General features: G+C 40.9%; 1 protein-coding gene across 2 annotated transcripts in view; it reads left to right on the top strand.

Moving 5' to 3' along the window:
• The window catches only part of LOC122559532 (ADP-ribosylation factor-like protein 8B-A), a 93793-nt gene that overhangs the window by 33320 nt on the left and 41649 nt on the right, over positions 1 to 18824 (top strand). For both annotated transcript variants that reach the window (XM_043709139.1, XM_043709140.1), the window contains exons 3-4: positions 12968 to 13041; positions 13178 to 13271. In XM_043709139.1, coding sequence (XP_043565074.1) covers positions 12968 to 13041; positions 13178 to 13271 — 168 coding nt within the window. The remainder of the gene's footprint in view (positions 1 to 12967; positions 13042 to 13177; positions 13272 to 18824) is intronic.

Genomic DNA, 18824 nt, shown 5'->3' with positions numbered 1-18824 from the left:
AGGTAGCAAGTCAGAAGATTGGGAAAAATTAAAGTTCTAGAGAAAGCCATTCAGAAATGTAAGACAATAGGAGTTTCTATAAATATATAAAAATGAGAAGGATTAACAAAGTCATGTGTTGATCATATAGGAAGCGATATGGAGAATTAGCAATGGAAAATAAGGGAATGCCAAATAAATTGAACAGATATTTTGCATCAGTCTTCACTATAGAAGATACAAATAATATCTGAGAAGCAATGATAAATCAGGAAATGGAAGGGTGGAAGCAGCTCCGGAAAATGAAACAGCAACGAAGTGATTCTCTGTCACTTGTTGGAGTTATGGGCTGACAAGTGCCCAGGTCAGGATAAACATCATCCTTGGGTCTGTAAAGAAGTAGTTAATGAGAGTTTATTAATTATTTTAATCTTGCAAAATGCCCTAGGGTCATATATGGTCCCATTAGCTGGGAAGACAGTGAATATACCTACCTTTATTCAAAAAGGGAGTAGTATAGAAAGCAGCAAATACAGTTTAGTATACCATGTGTTACCTTTTACAGAATTGAGATAAGGCAGTTTTTTTTTCATAAAATGTCACGAGTCTTTGGAATGCACTGTCTAAAAAGGTGGGGAAAGCAGAGTCTCTGAATATTTTTAAGGCAGAGGGAGATAGATTCTTGGTAAGTAAGGGTGGAAAGGTTAATGAGTAGGCAGAAATGTGGATTTGAGTTTGCAGTCGGATCAGCCATGAGCTTATTGGATGGTGGAGAGGATTTGAGGGGCTGAATGGCTGGCTGCCTTCTCCCACTAGTATTCATTGATAGACCCCCCCCCCCCCCCCCCCCATCAACACTGTACTTTTTCCAGCCTCTCAACGCTTCTTAATAAAGCCATCTCTGAAGGTCAGGCCATCTGTGTTTACAAACAGTCTTCCCACAAAAACTGGAATTTTGAAATTATTTCTAAGAAAGAAAGATCTTTTCGTTCCTCTATTGGTTTGCTGGATGCTTATCAAACCCAAATTTGTTTGGCTAGAGTATTCCACTATCCTATCTTGTCATCAAAGTGTGATATATGACACTATTATAAATGATAAAGCTGACCTTTGATGAAAGTAAAGTAGACTTTAGATCTGGGTACTTTAAATGGATGTGGAAAATGAAAGCAGGGGAACTTGGCAAGAGTAAAATGCTGGTCAAATATATTAGTACATCAAATAATTGAGCCCATTAGACAGGTATCTGCAAAATGTGCAGTGGTAACTAATTTGTACAACTTCTTATGAATCTAATTGGATTTGCATCTTATCAGGTTTCTTGTGTTCAGCTAATTATACCTGATTGTGTGATTTTTGTGTTTTTTTTTTGGTGCTATTTTGTCATTATCTGCAATGTCTTATTACAGATAATGGTGTCTACCTCATGCAGGTCTATTTTACAAATTGAATCTTTACCACTATCCCCAACTGTGTTCATCACTTAATGTAAGAGGACACTTTTCATCGATTCTTGCATCTTATAGATTATAACCTCTGAAATATAGGAATCTGTATGCAATAGTATGACCTTTTTCTATATTAAAGGTAAGGGTCAGTCTTGATTCAGTTGGTAAGAGGAGACTTTATTGAAACCTCTTGGTTCACCTCATCATACAGCCATAGAGATGTACAGTGTGGAAACAGACCCTTCGGTCCAAGTATTAAAATTTAAGATATGTACCCTTCTACTTAGAAAATATAGTTTAAAAATTAATATTACTACAATATAATGACAAATGAATAGGAGTATATTAGCACAGTTCAACTCAATCTGATTAAACCCATCTTTGCGTTAGACTGGGTCCCATTTTGAATATCTATTGCATGAGGAAAGTCAAAGCCATGGTTAAGGAACAAAAGGCAAAATAAGGAAGTGGGCCCTGGATTTAACAAGAGAAAATTTAAGCTGGGCAGGTGGAAGGAGTGTCAGAGGTGGAGCACTTTGGTAGAAGCTACCATATTCAAGATAGATTTAAGCTAGTTTTGGAAAAGGACAAATATAGACCACGAATAAAAGTTCTCAACTTGGAAGAATTTAATTAAACCGAGGTGTGATTTACAGCTACTTGAAGGTAAATCAATGTCAAGTCAGTAGGTGGCTTTCAATGAAATACCCTGAACGATTAGAGCGTGTATGTATCCTTTTTTTAAAAAAAAAAGTGTGGAACTAACAAATCCCAGAGCTTGCTGAAAGGTTTAAAGGAGAGAATAAAGATAAAAGGGAACCTTGTGGTACATACCAGAGGTTTAATCCTGCAGTAAACTGGGAGAAGTATACAAAGTATCGGGATAAGAGGAAATTAGAAAAGCAAAGAGAACACATGAACGTATTTTGGTAATTAAAATCAAAGAAAGTTTTTGTTCGTATAGATACCTCAAGAGCAAGAGACCAACTAAAGAAAGAGTACAGCCTATTAAGAACCATATGAATAAGCTGTGTGTATGGAGAGAGTACCTAGGTATGATTCTTAACAAATACATTATGCTCGCTCTCAAAGGAGAGGACTGATACTGGTGCTGCAAATATTGAGGAGTGTAAAATAGCTGGTAGATTTTAACATAGGGTGAGAGGAAGTATTATGAAGCTTAATATCTATGTTAATGTATAAATCCTTAGCCCAGGATGAACTGTATCCTAGCCTCTAAAGGAATCAGGAGAAGTAGTAGTGGAGATTCAGACACCATTTTCTAATCTTCTCTGGCTAGAGATATGGTGCCAGTGGACTGCGGGTCAGCTAACATGGTATCATTGTTTAGTGCAGTGAAAGGAATAGACTGAATGATTACTGACTAGTCACCCTTTCCTCTGTGGTGAAGAATTATTGTAACAACTTTGAGGGACAGGATATAAATTTAATTTAGAGAGACACTGATTAATAGATGATCCCTATGAATTTATTAAGAGAAGATCATGTCTAAATAAAATAATTGAATTTTCAAGGAGGAACAAGAAACATAAACTAGGTTAATGCATTTGATGTAGTCCATTTACATTTTAACAAGGTTTGCGATTAGATCTCACCATTAGTGAACTGGTCATGAAAGTAAAAGACGACAGACAAGGTGACGATTTAGGTCCAAACTTGGATCAGAAGCAGGAATAGTTCTTCCTGATGAGTTTATGCTCGAAACCTCAATTCTCCTGACTGGCTGTGCTTTTCTAGCTCCACGGTCTCTACTCTACTCTTGTATTCCAGCTTCTGAGGAGAAACTGAGGGCTGCAGATTAATGACCAATAGGTGTGTTTCATGACGAGAAGGCTGTTTCCACTGGGTCGCCACAGGATTCTATGCTAACACCCTTGCTTTTTGTAGTATTGTGATTGGAACCAGGTTCACCTCATTGACTATGAGGTCATTGGTCCCGGTTAACAACCCCAATCAATCAGGAAAGCAGCTAGAAGGGGCATGGTGCGGAACGACAGCTGGAAGGGGCTAGGGGCGGGCTGCCTTAGTGGCCAGAAGGTGGAAGGGACAGGTGGCTTGCTGGGGGATGGGGGTCTGTATTCCATGCTCTGTTTTCTTTATCTAATTGGACTGTATTATATGTATTTGTTACTGTTTTGTGGTGACTGCAAGTGGTTTGAGGTTTGTCCTCATTTCCCTGAAAACTGGTTGAACGGTGGGGTTTAGGGCCTGACTTTGCCGCTCCTCTCCCTTGTAAATTGCTGTGTCTCTGTGTATGCCTGTTAATGTTGGTTGATTGTTTTTTTAAAAAAAAAAAAATCAGGAAAGCCCTGGCTGACCAATATAAGCAGGAGATGAGAATCTCCTCAGTTGAGGTGACTGACTCTGACTCTCTGACTCAGCTGGCCCCACAGCCAGTGTACTGTGTACAAATAAATAAGGGGTGACTTGGTGATGGGATACCGGCCTCTATGCAGTTATTTCAGAGGTGACGAGGGTTGGATTTTTGGATTAACGCTGAATGAGGTGGTGTGACCATTTGGAATGTCGGATTAATGACTTAACCATGCAGAAGTGCCTACTAGCTGAAGCTCGACTCGACTTCAAACAGGCACTGCGGTTGGCATTGTCAATAGAAAATGCGGCAAGTGGAGCTTTGGGACTACAGGAGCATTCCAATGGAAGTGGACTCCCTCACCTGAGCTGGGGGATCACCATGTGAGTGTAGGCAATTGCAGAGCCTCACACGGGGCATGCCCTGAGCAGAAGAACCCTGGGCCAGCCCATAGCAGAACCCCACAACAAAGTCGGGTTTTGGCCAAGTGACTAAAATGTTCTTTAGGATCTGGGCCAAGAAGCCATTGTAGTCGTTGTTGGTATGCGGATTCAAGGCAGCAATGGAGTCCTAAGAGGCCTGACCTACATAAGAAAACTTGTAGGCCAGTACTCAGGGGAGTGCATACTCTGGGAAGTCGTCTTTTATATGTGGGTTGGAATAATTAAATTGTCTCTCTTGCTTAGAAGTGGTGTATGGCCAGCATTGGCGTTCCTACTGCCTTTTCACCCCCCACCCCCAATTCATGGGAATGGCCAGGAAAACTCCTGGATTCGGGTGCATGTCAACTATGAATGAGCCCATGAAAATGACAATGTTCCTGGTCATTGTGGATGCCCATTTAAAGTGGTTGGACATGCATACGGTTTGTTTGGCAAACTTAGTTTCTCAATCATCATCCCTGAGAGCACCATTTGCAATACACGGAGTCCAGAAAGTGTTGGACATTATTTACCAGCAGGGAATTTGAATAATTCCTAAAGTCCTCTGGCACTTGGCACTGAAAGGCAGCTCCGCACTGTCTGTGGTCCAAATGTTGAAGGCAGGCTTGAAGCAGCCGATGGTGTCAATTGATACCAAACTGTCCCACTTCCTGTTCAATTATAGGGTCACCCCACTTGCAACAATAGGGATAGCTCCAGCCAATTTGCTGATGGGGAGAATACTGTACACCAGGTTAAAGCTAATATTCCCAGATGGGGGAAGAGCGTGAAATGGCAGCGGGAACACTAATACTGGCAACATGCTTCTTCTAAGCAAGAGAGACTATTTAATTCGGGAGATGAAACCACGGAACCACAGAAATTGCCTTATATGGGTACAAGGCGAGTTTGACACAAGGTCAGGATCCCACATGACTTACAAAGTTCAGGTTGGTGTTGCAGTCCTGAACAAACACGCGGATCACCTGAAAGCTGTTACCTCGTATACGGGACAGGAGCAAAGCATACCTGGCCCCTCAGAACAGTGATGATACTGTTCCTTTCACAAGGTTCTATTCTTATTTTCTTTCAGAGAGGTCGTAAAAGACACAGACTCCGAAAAGTCTAAGCTTAGATCAGCGTGGTGTTGGAAAAACACAGCAGGTGAGGCAGCATCCGAGGAGCAGGAAAATCGACGTTTCAGGCATCACTCTGATCTAAACTCTGGTTTCCAGCATCTGCAGTCCTCACTTTTTGCCTTCGAAAAGCCTAAGTTGAAGAGTTTTAGGGCTAGTTTGATGAGAGAGAGAGAGAGAGAGAGTGTTTTTGGAGAGGTTAAATTATTTGGTATTCTGTTCTCTTTTGTTAGTTTCATTTCAATAATCTTGTAAATTAAATTCTGTTTTGTTTAAAATTTAAGTGGTTTGACCAACTGTATCTCTCCTGGAATATTCGTGTTACACCTGCTGAAAACAACTAACAAAGTTCAGATCTGGGCCACTTTCTTGAACTGTTTTGAGGGGGTCTGGCCTGGTTCATCACAACAATTTTTAAGAAGGCCTGTTGGAAGCCCATAGGTTCTCCCCCTCCATCTACTGTTCAGCAAACCTCAGAGTCCGAGATGGACACAGCCTCGATACCCTCACTGCCAGAAGAAAAAGAGGAAACTCTCCCAAGATGCTCTAGAACAAGAAGCGGGCTATGGTCCAGTACATGCTGCCGGTGTCAGAGTCCGAATCAGAGGAACCGGACCTTTTGGCAAAAACGTCGCAGGAAAGGCTACAAAAGAAAGACCAGGCCGACATCCCTGGACTTGGGAGGGGGAGGGTTGTAGTGATTGGAACCAGGTTTTTTTTTCCCTGGTTATATTTTATTTTATTAAACAAATTACAAAAACAGTTTGCAACAAACCGTTACATTTACAGCTGCATACAAGAGACAGCAATTTTACAAGGGAGAGGAGCAGCAAAGCCAGGCCCCAAACCCTACCGTTCAAACAGTTTACAGGGGATTGGAACCAGGTTGACCTTATTGACTACGAGGTCATTGGTCCAGGTTAACAACCCCAATCAATCAGGAAAGCCCGAGCTGACTAATATAATTAGGATACCAATACGCAGTGCGGCTGGAGACCGGAAGGCTGACAACCAGCTCATAGAGCGGCCCCGAGGTAGTCTGGTCAGTACACAGGGTGACTGGGAGCTGGATGGTCGAGGACCAGCCTGGAGGAAAGCAGGCCTGGGAGGGTCAGTCAGTTCGCAGGGCGCCGAGAGACTGGAAGGCCGATGACTGACTGACTGACTGACTGACTGACTGACTGACTGACTGACTGACTGACTGACTGACTGTCCTTGACTAGCCTTCCTGCAAGACAATCTGATCAGTATGTGGTGTGGACTGGTGTCAGGAGGATGTTGGGAAGAGTTGAGTTATGTACTCAGTGGTTTTTCATTGTTAAATGTTGTTTTCGGCTATTTTGTGTTTTGTAAACTGTATTCTTTTGTGCCTTGGTGCAGGCGATGTGTAAAGTGTTTGCGATAGTGTATTGTGGGTTTTTGCCTGGTGTAAACTTCGCCCTGAGGGGCTGAAATGGACTCTTTTCTGGATTTCTGTCATTGTGGTAGCTTTAAAAGGACCGTGATCTGTGTGGGGAAAAAAAAACTGGGAGGTAAGAATATCGTCAGAAAAAAGTATAATTGGGAAATTAGAGTCTCCTCACCATAGGCGAATGACTCCAAGCTGTCTGACCATAACCAGTGTACTGTGCACAAGTAAATAAAGGATGACTTGGTGACTGGGTACTGGGTTCTGTGCAGTTATTTCAGGCACCTATCAATGATGTGGACTGGAATGTAGGTAAGTGTGATGAAGTTTTTCAGCTAATAGAATATTAAGCTGAGGACTTAATAAGGAAAGAGAAAGCTGAACACTAAGAGATTATCACCAGACTAGTAAATTTGTTGAAACAGTGGCTAATAGAGTTCAGTCTGGAGAAAAGAGGATTAGAATTAGCTTTATTGTTGCATGTACTCGCATGAGTACAGTGAAAAGTTTACAAGTCACACTTACGGTGCCATCTTGGAGACCAAGGTATCTAAGTACAGATTCTTAAGTACAAATTCTCAGGGGAAAGAAAATAGAAAAATTTTTAAATTTTTAAATTAAATAAAGAAAGAAAATAAGAGTTCAGAATAACAGTCCTTCCAACTCCAGACCGCGTTGGGCTTCACCTCAAGATTGGGAGTCTGAGACTAGGAGTCTGCATTGGCTTCCACTTTTTGGACATTGTTGATGCTGCCCAAGGATGGGAAGTAAAAAGAAAAGAAATGCAAAAGAAGAGAGGCCAAAAGAAAAATGGGACAGAGCAGAGGAGCTCCGGCTCAGGAATCCTGCTGCATTGCCATCTTGGAGGTTGAGAGGTAACGCATTCAGGAAAGGCAAATAGGCAAGAGAATATGCAGAAAAATGGAAGAATACGGCAATTGCATAGAACAGCAGAAGGACTTGGAGTCAATGTTTGTGGATCCCTGAAGGTAGCTTGGTAGGCAGATAAGGTGTCACAGAAGATGTTCAGGGTACTTAATGTCATTAGCTGAAGCATAGAGTATAGGAGCTGGGAGATTACAGCAAAATTGTATAATGTATTAATTAGGCCATAATTGGAGTTCTGTGCACAGTTCTGGCCACTGCCCTAGGCAAAAAAAAGACCTATTTCTAAGGATATTGAAGAACTGCAGTTACAAAATTGGACGGGATAGGGTTTTTGTTTTCCCTTGAAACCAAGGAAGTTGAGGCAAGACCTGATTGATGTGTACATAATTTGGAGGGGTCCAGCTAAAGTTGGTAGAGCGGCTCCACCCCTCTTGACTGAGAAGATTGTAATTGGGGACATAGATGTAGTAGGTAGGGTAATAGGTAGGAAGATAAGAGGATTTAAGAGGAAAGGTTGGGATCTGACACTATCTCTGGAAAAAATGGTAGGTAAAAACCCTTTTATATTTTAAGATGTAAATGGCTATGCACTGAAGTGGCATAGTGGTGGAAAGGGAGATTAGATGGATAGCTATTCATAAACTGATATGAACCTTTTTTGAAGAACATTTGTAGCTCAGGTTGTGGATCAGGTTGTAAACTTGCTCACTGAGCTGGTAGGTTTGATGTCAAACGTTTCTTCGCCATACTAGATAACATCATCGATGAGCCTATGGTGAAGCGTTGGTGTTCTGTCCCACTTGCTATTTATCTGTCTCAGTTTGTTGCCGTGGGTGGTATCACTTTGGGTGCTGTTTCTGCAAGGTTGGTAATTGGGGTCCAAATCTATGTTTGTCAGTGGAGTTCCAGTTTGAATGCCGGAGGCTCACCGGTAATGTTATCCAGCATAGTGAGGAACCATCTGAGAACAAACCTACCAGCTCAGTGAGCAAATTTACAACCTGATCCACAACCTAAGCTACAAATCTTCTCCAAAATCTCAAACACCTACGGGTGCAATACATTCAAATTAGCCCGAAGGTGGGAAACCAATGCCATCCGACTGAGCGCCACCCACCAACAACTCTATTTCCTACAGGAATGCCTCAGGAAACTAGTATTACCATGATGTGTCAAATACAAACTACCTCTCATCACCCCACAAGTCAGGAGAACAGAACAGAGTGGCCGCAGGACGCTGCGAGAAATGATGATGCCAATAACCGATTCCACAAATATGAACGAGAAATTTCACACCAAAAAACTCTGTACTCTAATATGACTGACCATAAATGGACAAGTACGCTCAAATAAGACATCAACACAAAATAACAGCACACCAAGACAATGAAAAGACTAGTCCTACAAGAAAAGCTGGCCAAACTGTCACACAGAAATAACACCGACAATAAAGAACCTGTCTGACCGACCACACTCGAGACACAGAAAAAGCCGTCCTCGTATGAGGGATGAACTTCAACCACAGGGACACAGACTAAAAGGACTTCCTTGCAGCACTGGAAGCAACCCTGAAAGACAATGGAATTGCAGAAGAAACCCAGCAGGCCTTCAGACAGTACCAGCACTAAGCAGAAAGAAAGAAGGGAGCACCCTCGACACACTGGAAAGAAAAGCCTCAGACGGACTCGGGAAAGACAGAAATATTGTAATCCTGCCGGCAGACAAAGGGCGAATGACCATCATCCTGAGCAGAATACAATACATTGAAAAAACAAACACGCTACTCACAGATACCGACACCTACCAGCAGCTAGCAATGGACCCGACTCCACAGCTGGAAAACCGTATTACAGCATCCCTGATGAAACTTCACAAGACAGGTGAAATTAACAATACAGACCTCCAAAGAATGAAACCTGAAGGATCCAACACACCCGGTTTCTCTGGATTGCCAAAGGTACATAAACAAGGGGCCCCCCTCAGACCAATATCTCACTTCCCGGTACACTGACATACAGACTAGGAAAGGAACTGCAACGCAAACTGAAACACAGTAGAAGACTCAACCCGCTCCATCCACTGCACCCAGGAATTCCCTAACATCATTAAAGGTAGAGGATGATGAGTCCATGGTCTCCTTTTGACATGGCCCTATTCACATCAATAAACATCACCCTCGCCAAAGAAATACTGGCCTCCCCTTTTGTCAAACCAAGGACACCAACACCTGACAGCGCAACTCCATCAGCAAGGACAGCATCCTCCAACTAGTAGACCTGTACCTCTCAACCCACTTCACCTTCAATGACAAGATCTACAAACAAATCAATAAGACACTTATGGGATGACCAATATCAGGACTTTTAGCAGAAGCAGTTATGCAGAGGTTAGAATGAACAGCCCTTCCCATGATTCAGCCCAAGCTTTGGGTCCGCTATGTGCACGGTATCCTTGTCATCACGAAACGCAACAAAAAAAGAAAACCACAAACACATAAACAACATCCTGACCAGTATAAAATTAACCAAAGAGAAAGAGAACAATAACAGACTCTCCTTCCTGGATGTCACAGTAGAACGAAAAGCCAATGGAGAGCTGCAGACCAGTGTCTACAGGAAAGCCACATTTTCACTGATCAGATACTCCAACTACAGGAGCAATCATCCCAACATCCACAATTGGAGTTGCATCACGACATTATTTAAATGAGCCACAACACACTGCAGCACCCAGGAACTAATGAGAAGCCAAGGAAAAATGCCTGTACAACAATGGTTACCTGATAAGCACAGTCTGCCATTCCTACACAACAGACCCAAACAAGAAGACACAACACGCCCAAAGACTCTAGCCACCCTGCCATACATGAATGATGTCTCTGAGATAACAACCAGACTACTCTGGCCCCTAGGCATCATAGCCCACAAACCTACCACCACACTGAAACAGCTGCTGATGAATTTTAAAGGACCCCATATCAACAACCAGCAGAATGAACATCATATACAAAATCCCCTGCAAGGACTGAAACAAACATTACATTGGACAAATAGGCAGAAAACTAGCCACCAGGATACATAAGCACCAACTAGCCACCAAAAAGACATGACCAAACATCACTGATATCCATTCGCACAGACGAAGAGAGACACCAGTTCAACTGTGACAATACATTCATCCTGGGACAGGCTAAAGAAAGACATGCACAGGAATTCCTTGAGGTCTGGCATTCAAACCAGAATTTCATTGACAAACAAGTCGATTTGGACCCCATTTGCCAACCTGTCAGAAACAGCACCGGAAGTGATATCACCCACTGCAACAAACTGAGACAAATAAATAGCAAGTGGGATAGAACACCAGAGACTCACCGATGATGTTATCTAGCATGGTGATGAAATGTCTGAGAACAAATTACTAACTCAGCAAGCAAACTTACAACTTGATATATGAACATTTTGGGTCTCCGACATTTCTCTGATTCTATTATCTTTGTGAATATAATATTGGGGACTAAGACTTTAGCAATGAGAGATTCAAGAAAAGTAGTCTTCTCCACTAGAACTGAGAAGACCGGATGATTGAGGTAAGTAGTAAAACATGTATTCTCATTGGCTACCATTTACAATGAGGCAGGTACATATTTAATGAAAGAAGGAGACATTCGGTACGCACAAAACTTTATTAGGAAACGAATATTCTGAGACTCATTGTGAGAAGAATTCATAGTGAGGAAATGGATAAATAGAAGAAAACAGGTGTAGGGAAAAGGTAAAGAAATTGGTGTAGAAATGATTTGTGTTTGAGAGAAAGAGAGGATGCACAGAGAAAAGGGAAACATTCCAGGATTAATCACCTTAGGTTGGCATTTCATGTAATAAAACTAACAAAATCCGTTTGATTAATTACGGTTGTCTTTTGAATTGTCTTTTCACATGTTTTCTGTTTTTCTACCTCTTCAAATCCCTTTTGTGGCCTCACTTATATCTTGACTATCCCTGGGTTTACTGCCTCATGTGGAACACCTTTAACTTAATCCACCTTACTGTCTGCCTCAGCTGCCTGAAATATTTAGGTTATGACACTTCAAAGTTTGTGCGAAGATTTGTAGCTCGGGTGCTCGTTGTTGTGGTTCTGTTCGCCGAGCTGGAAGTTTTTGTTGCAAACGTTTCGTCCCCTGGCTAGGCGACATCATCAGTGCTTGGGAGCCTCCTGCGAAGCGCTTCTTTGATGTTTCCTCCGATGTTTATAGTGGTCTGTCCCTGCCGCTTCCGGTTGTCAGTTTCAGCTGTCCGCTGTAGTGGTTGGTATATTGGGTCCAGGTCGACGTGTTTATCTGCCCGAGTAATCTGTAAACAAGCAACAAAATAATGAATCTACAATTTTAATACAACATTTTAGTACAAGAACCTGGAATAAAAGAAAGTCTGTAGTAATACAAATAAATATTTTCGCCTCAGTGCCTTTGAGGTGACCCAAGATTAAAAAGAACGAAAGTCTTTCAAAGCGCAGTTAAGCTTTCGATTCAAAAATTGGATGGCTAAGTGAAATAGCACTTGCCACAAACAGAAAATAAAGGAGGAACATCTGGTCACTTTTCTGGTGGTTTGCCAGAAGTACCTGAAAAGGCAGATAGAGTTTGTGTGAAGATTTGTAGCTCGGGTGCTCGTTGGTGTGGTTCTGTTCGCCGGGCTGGAAGTTTTTGTTGCAAACGTTTCGTCCCTTGGCTAGGCGACATCATCAGTGCTTGGGAGCCTCCTGCGAAGCGCTTCTTTGGTGCTTCCTTCGGTGTTTATAGTGGTCTGTCCCTGCCGCTTCCGTTTGTCAGTTTCAGCTGTCCGCTGTAGTGGTTGGTATATTGGGTCCAGGTCTATGTGTTTGTTGATGGAGTTTGTGGATGAGTGCCATGCTTCTAGGAATTCCCTGGCTGTTCTTTGTTTGGCTTGCCCTATAATGGTAGTGTTGTCCCAGACCGACCTGGACCCAATATACGGGCCACTACAGCGGACAGCTGAAACTGACAACTGGAAGCGGCAGGGACAGACCACTATAAACACCGGAGGAAACATCAAAGAAGCGCTTCGCAGGAGGCTCCCAAGCACTGATGATGTCGCCTAGCCAGGGGGCGAAACGTTTGCAACAAAAACTTCCAGCTCGGCGAACAGAACCACAACAGGTTATGACACTGTCAACCAAGGTATTCTAATCTTGACTGAACTTCTTGTGTGCTAGTGTGTCCCTTTCTCAGACAGTAAACTGGATTAAGTCTCAGTAAACTTTACTGTCCACTTATAAATACAATTTGTATTCTGTTTAATGAAGTGCTGCACAAATCTGTGTTTTCCTGACAGATCTGGGATATTGGTGGACAGCCAAGATTCCGAAGCATGTGGGAGCGTTACTGCAGAGGAGTTAATGCTATTGTGTAAGTTTTCAATGATAAGTTGTGATCTTTCCACTAGTTTGAATGTCACATGTCTTACTTTCCTTCCTCCTGCCAACTAACTCCATTCCTTTTATTTGAGTTATTTTCGTGGTTCAACTGTTTGTCTTTCTTTTAGCTACATGGTGGACGCTGCAGACTTTGAAAAGATTGAAGCTTCAAAGAATGAACTTCACAACTTATTAGATAAACCACAGTTGCAAGGAATTCCAGTAAGTCTAACTTCTTAATCCTTGTGTCCAAGTTGTCTTGCAAAGTGCCTACATATTCAAATAGGACAATCTTATTCTTAAGTTTTCTACACCCTTTGCATTTAACTATGGAATTTGTATTTTCTATCTGTCAATGCCCTTTTTAAAGCAAAATGTTTTTTTTGTGCATCCTTCCAACTCAGTTTTTTAAAAAATAATTCAAGCAATACAACCTTCATTGGTGTCTTGCTTGAGAGCAACTCTGTGTTTTGGATGAAAGTGCTCTTGAGAATTGCGGGATGCCAGTTTTGACATGTGGCACAAAACAATGAACTTCATCTTTCAGTTGTGTCCCCAGTGCCATTTTTAAAATGGAGTCAGACTCTTACACATAAATAGAGCACAAAACTACAATGTTAACATGTTATACAGCAAACATTTTATTAACCAGAATGAATACGAGCTGGACTGTACCAGTTAATCAAGAGATTCACGCTAATCAATATAAATACAAGGACTAAATAATAGAAGCTTCCAAACCTATGACCTTTACTATCTTGAAGGACATGGGCTGCAGATCCATGGAATTGCATGAATGATGGCAGATGATTGAGTTACTTAATGGAGGAGGACACTCCACAAACACCCATCTTCAGTGTAAAAGATAAGGCTGAAGCATTTGCAACAGTCTTCAGTGTGAAATGCTGAGTGGGTTTTCTACCTTGGCCTCTCTCTATGGTCCCTATCTCACAGATGCCAGTCTTTAGCCAATTCGATTCCCTCCATAAGATATCAAGAAATGGGAAATGCACTAGACTCTGTAAAGGCCGTGGGCCCCTGATAATATTCCAGCGATAGTACTGAAGATTTGTCCTTGCTATTCCCCTTAAAAAGCTGTTCCAGTACAGCTACAATTATGGTATCTACCTGACAATGTGGAAAATTGCCCAGGTATCTAAAGAAATCAGGGCAAATCTAAACTACCGAGTTATTGTCTCATCAGTCAACTCTCAATCAACAGTAAACCGATACAAGGAATCATCAACTGTGCAATCAACCAGCATTTACTTCACAATAACCTGCTCACTGGCATTCTGCATGGCTTCCATTTGGGCCATTCAGGGTCATGGCCTCATTACAGCCTTGTTCAAACATGGATAAAAAACATGGAGGTGAGATCAGAGTGACTGCTTTTGACATCAACACCACATTTGACCAAGTGTGGTATCAAGGAGCCCCAGCAAAACTGGAATCCTAGGAATCGGGAGAAAGCTTTCAACTGGTTGGAGTCAAACCTAGCACAAAGGAGGATGTGGTTGTTGGAAATCAATCAGACTAGTTATATGACATCTCTGCAGTAGTTCCTCAGTGTTTTGTCCTTGGCACAACTATTTTCAGTTGTTTTGTCTGCAGTCTTTCCTTCGTCATAATGTCAGAAGTTGAGATAATTGCACAATTCACCACTCAGATACTGAATCAGTACATGTCCAGTCCTTGCTGTGTTTGGACAATATCCAGCCTTAAGATGAGAAGTATCAAGTAACATTTTGTGTCACAAAAGTTCCAGGCAATGATCAGATCCAATAAGAGCAAATCTACCTGTTGACCATTGAATTGCTATTGCTGAATCCCTGGTATCAACATATATGGGGTTACCATTGACCAGAAATTAAACTGGGCTTGTCATATAAATATAGTAGCTTTTGGAGCATCATATATCATCTATAAGATATATTGCAAAATTCATGACAGTAGTTTCCAATTCCACAACCACTTTTATCTAGAAGGGTAAGAGCATCAAATACATGGAAACACCATTGCCTGCAAATTAGTCTTCAAGCCACCTACTATCTTGACTTGGAAATATATCATTATTCCTTTCCTGTCATTGGATCAAAAGCTGGAATTTCCCTTCTATTAGCATTGTTGGAGTACCTACACCACTGAAATCAATTGATCGCTAGCACTTTCTCATTGGCAATTAGGGATGAACAATAGTTGCTGGCATGCACCAAATGCTACAAAAGTAACAATTCATTTACTTTTGCCTTTGTTAACACATTGAAGCAATAAAATAGGATCTGATAACAATTGTAGAGACCTGACACAGGATGCAAGGATTGAGACTTGAAGACTGAGGGTTATATGATTCAAGAAAACTGGAAAGCTAGTTGAAGGTGAGGGGTAGAACTGTTAACCAAGAATGGAATTTGTGCAGAAGTTGGAGATGACCTTGGTTCAAGAGAACAGGATAAAGAATCAGTTTGGGTGGACTTGAGAAATGGTAGAGGAAAGAAGTCACATGGTGGAGTGGTCTCCAGCAAACCCTCACCCCCACCCCACCCCCCCAACACCACCGAATCAATAACCAGAATGTAGTACAAAGTATACAGTAAGAAATATTGATTGCTTGTAATAAAGGATACCAATAAGCACATGTAACTTTTTTATCTGCACACTAACTGGAAATATCAGATTTACAGTAGTAGCCTGGATGAGGAGTTCATTGAATGCTTTTGAATTATTAGTTTCTTAGAGCAGCGTATTTTATATATCAGACTTGGTATTGTGTAATGTGACAGGATAAATGAATGACTACCGAGTAAAGGCACCCAGAGGTAGCACTGACCACAATCTGATTTGAGTTTTACATTTGTTTGAAAAGGAGAGGATTGAATCTAGGACTGGTATTTTAAACCTAATTCAGAGCCACTTGTGGATATGAAAACTGCGCTGGCTGAAGTGAACTGGCAATCTATATTCCAACAATTGAGGCACAGTGGCAGGCACTGAAGGAATGCTCAGAATAAGTATATTATCATAAAAAGGATTTCTAAAGGGAGGACCCACCATTCTTGGTTAACTAAGCCAAATACGTAAAACTTCACAAATGAGTGGAAGATCAGATGATTGGACAAAATACAAAGAATGGCAGAGAATAACTGAACAGTTGATCAGAAAGAAGAAATTAGGTTATGACAAGAAGCTAGCTAGTAATGTAAAAATGAATAACTAGTTTCTGCAAAGTTTCTACTTAAAAAGGCAAACAGTAAGTGAGTAAGAATGGGAATTTAATAATCAATTACAATGAAATGCAAATGGAATGAATAAATATAAGATCCCGAATTGCCTTGACAATGTGTATGTGAGAGCACGTTTTCTGGATGAGTCCAGAATGAGGGAGCTTTTTTTTAAAAAAAATTAGGGGTTGTCCTTCTAGGACACAAACATGGAGAACTTTTTTTCTTTCAGAGGGTTGTGCAACTTTAGACCACTCTATCTCAGAGATGATGAAATATTGAATATTTTGAAGACCAAAGGCTTCTCACTAGACAAAGAGAATGAACGCTAATTGGAGGTGCTTGGTAATGTACACAAAAACGCAAACAAACCAGCCATGATTATTGAATGGTGGATCACAGTCAGGGGCTGAATGGTCCATCACTGCTCCTATTTTGTCTGTTTGCACTTTGTTTAGGTTGTTGAACAGAGTCTGAGATAGTGCTCTTCTCTACAAACCCTGAAATACCAGGGCAGGGTGGTGAGGTGTGTAGTTGCTCAAAATCAAACATTATGTTGACAAAAGCTACAATTTTAAACTGAATTCAACTGTTAGGAAGGAAAAAAAAAGATAACCCCAGGTATGACCAAACAGAAAGCTTAAAACAACAGTATGACTAAATCGCTATTGTGGCTCTCCATGCCATTCCTCCTCAGTCAATAGCTTATTTGGCTAGTCAATAGGAAAAGAGTTTGGGACATAATTTTCTGTGCCAGGGCATCTAATAACACTTTTCTTTTCTTCTTTTTTTTTCTTTTTTTTCTCTTTTCTTTCTTTTTCTTTTTCTCTTTTTTTTTTTCTTTTTCCTTTTTTAAAAAAAAACATTCATTCTTGGGTTGTGGAAGACCGTCATTTGGTTCCCCCTCCTTTTTTTTTTTCCCCGCTTAATTTAGTCATCGGGTCATTGAGAGGTACAGCACGGAAACAGACCCTTCAGTCCCAGTCCTAGCACCTTTTTAGGATTTTAAATTAATTTATTCCCAAACTTTAGAAAGTACAAGTTGCCAGTGTTATACTGAGAGAAAACAACTAAGACCTGAGTCAACAGAGCATGTAACTCCTTAAATATCAGATTGAAGGATTGTGAAAATAATAGTGCATGGAAGTGCACGTTTGAGTGAGTAAATTCAATACCAAATCAGATCCATAAAGAGAAATAAACAATAAAAGAAGGATTGGATGACAATAGAGAGAAAAAAGTAAAGGATATGTATAACAAAATGAATTTGAAATTTATACATTTTGAAGAGCAACAACAATTAATTTGAATGGATGAAATTCCATACTTGTAATGGTTTTCAGTCCTGGGAAGTTGATTTGAAAGAGTACTTAGCCAGGAACAAACACTCTGTAGTGAGCTTAAGTTTGTATTTGCTGCACATATACAGCAAATTTATACCTTTCACTACTTTTTAATTGTGATGTGCCATTTTTCTGAAGCTAACAGCAGATGGTAATTCGTCAGACAGTGACATTTGGATAGCTGTCTTGCCAAAAGTTGCTGTGGCCTTTCTGCACAATTAATTATTAGTGTCATTAGCCTCACAGTTAATATGACGGCAAGATATAGAGCATTATTTTATGGATTTATAACAATCCAAAGTTAGTGCACACACACAATAAAGAATGTTAAAACATTTCTAAAAGCTGTAGACATCCAATATACAATACAGACAGGATTGCCTTATTAGGGCAGTTGGTATGATGCAGTTACCTGACTCTGCATTCAACTCATAAGACTCTGGTTCAGATCTATACCAATTTGAGAGGTGAAAGTGTCCTTTTAATGATTTTGGCATAATAATAATTTAGGGAAAGTAAAGGTGGTTGCTGTAGAAAATGGCTATTTGTTAGGTCTTTTTGACTGCTACCCTCGGAGTTCTGTAAATTGGCCAACACAAGTGCTGGATTTGCTGTAAACATCTATTGCTTGTTGTCAGAGTTTGCAGAATGAGTCCCTGGGTCAAGGCATATTCCTCCTTCTTTGTGAACATTAAGAGTGAACCGTGGAGTATGAAAGTCAAAATAGGACAGACCCTGTAAGCATGAAGTATGCTCTCATTTTTTTCCTGGTGCTAGCCCACAAAGTTATTGAGTTCCCTTTCACGACAATGATGATGGAATTTATCATCACGATTCCCCAGGTCACCAGCTGAGTACTATAACAACGTCACTTTGTAGCGTCTCACATTCTGCACATACTCAGGTTATTGTATGTATGAGAACTCTGGGACTAATACCACAGCTAAACTATGCGATAATGGTTTTAAAGAAAGAACTTGGTGCTACATGATGACCATTTGCAAGTTCAAGCACTTTGTAAAGCATGAAACGTTCTCCGCTAAAGTCAGTGTTAGATGGAAGAATCGCAGCAGCTGATTTGTGTGCAGCAAGAACTCACAGCAACAATGTAATTGTGGAAGAATGAGGATTTTTCTTGAATATTTTCAGCACTAAAAAGCACTCTGAGGTGATTAGATAAGGTTTTATGCTGAAGTGCATGTTTAACACAA

This window comes from Chiloscyllium plagiosum, chromosome 19 (assembly GCF_004010195.1).
Source record: "Chiloscyllium plagiosum isolate BGI_BamShark_2017 chromosome 19, ASM401019v2, whole genome shotgun sequence".
In the NCBI taxonomy this organism is placed as follows: domain Eukaryota; kingdom Metazoa; phylum Chordata; class Chondrichthyes; order Orectolobiformes; family Hemiscylliidae; genus Chiloscyllium; species Chiloscyllium plagiosum.
Note: the sequence above shows the minus strand (reverse complement) of the source record. Positions and strands in the feature narration are given on the sequence as shown.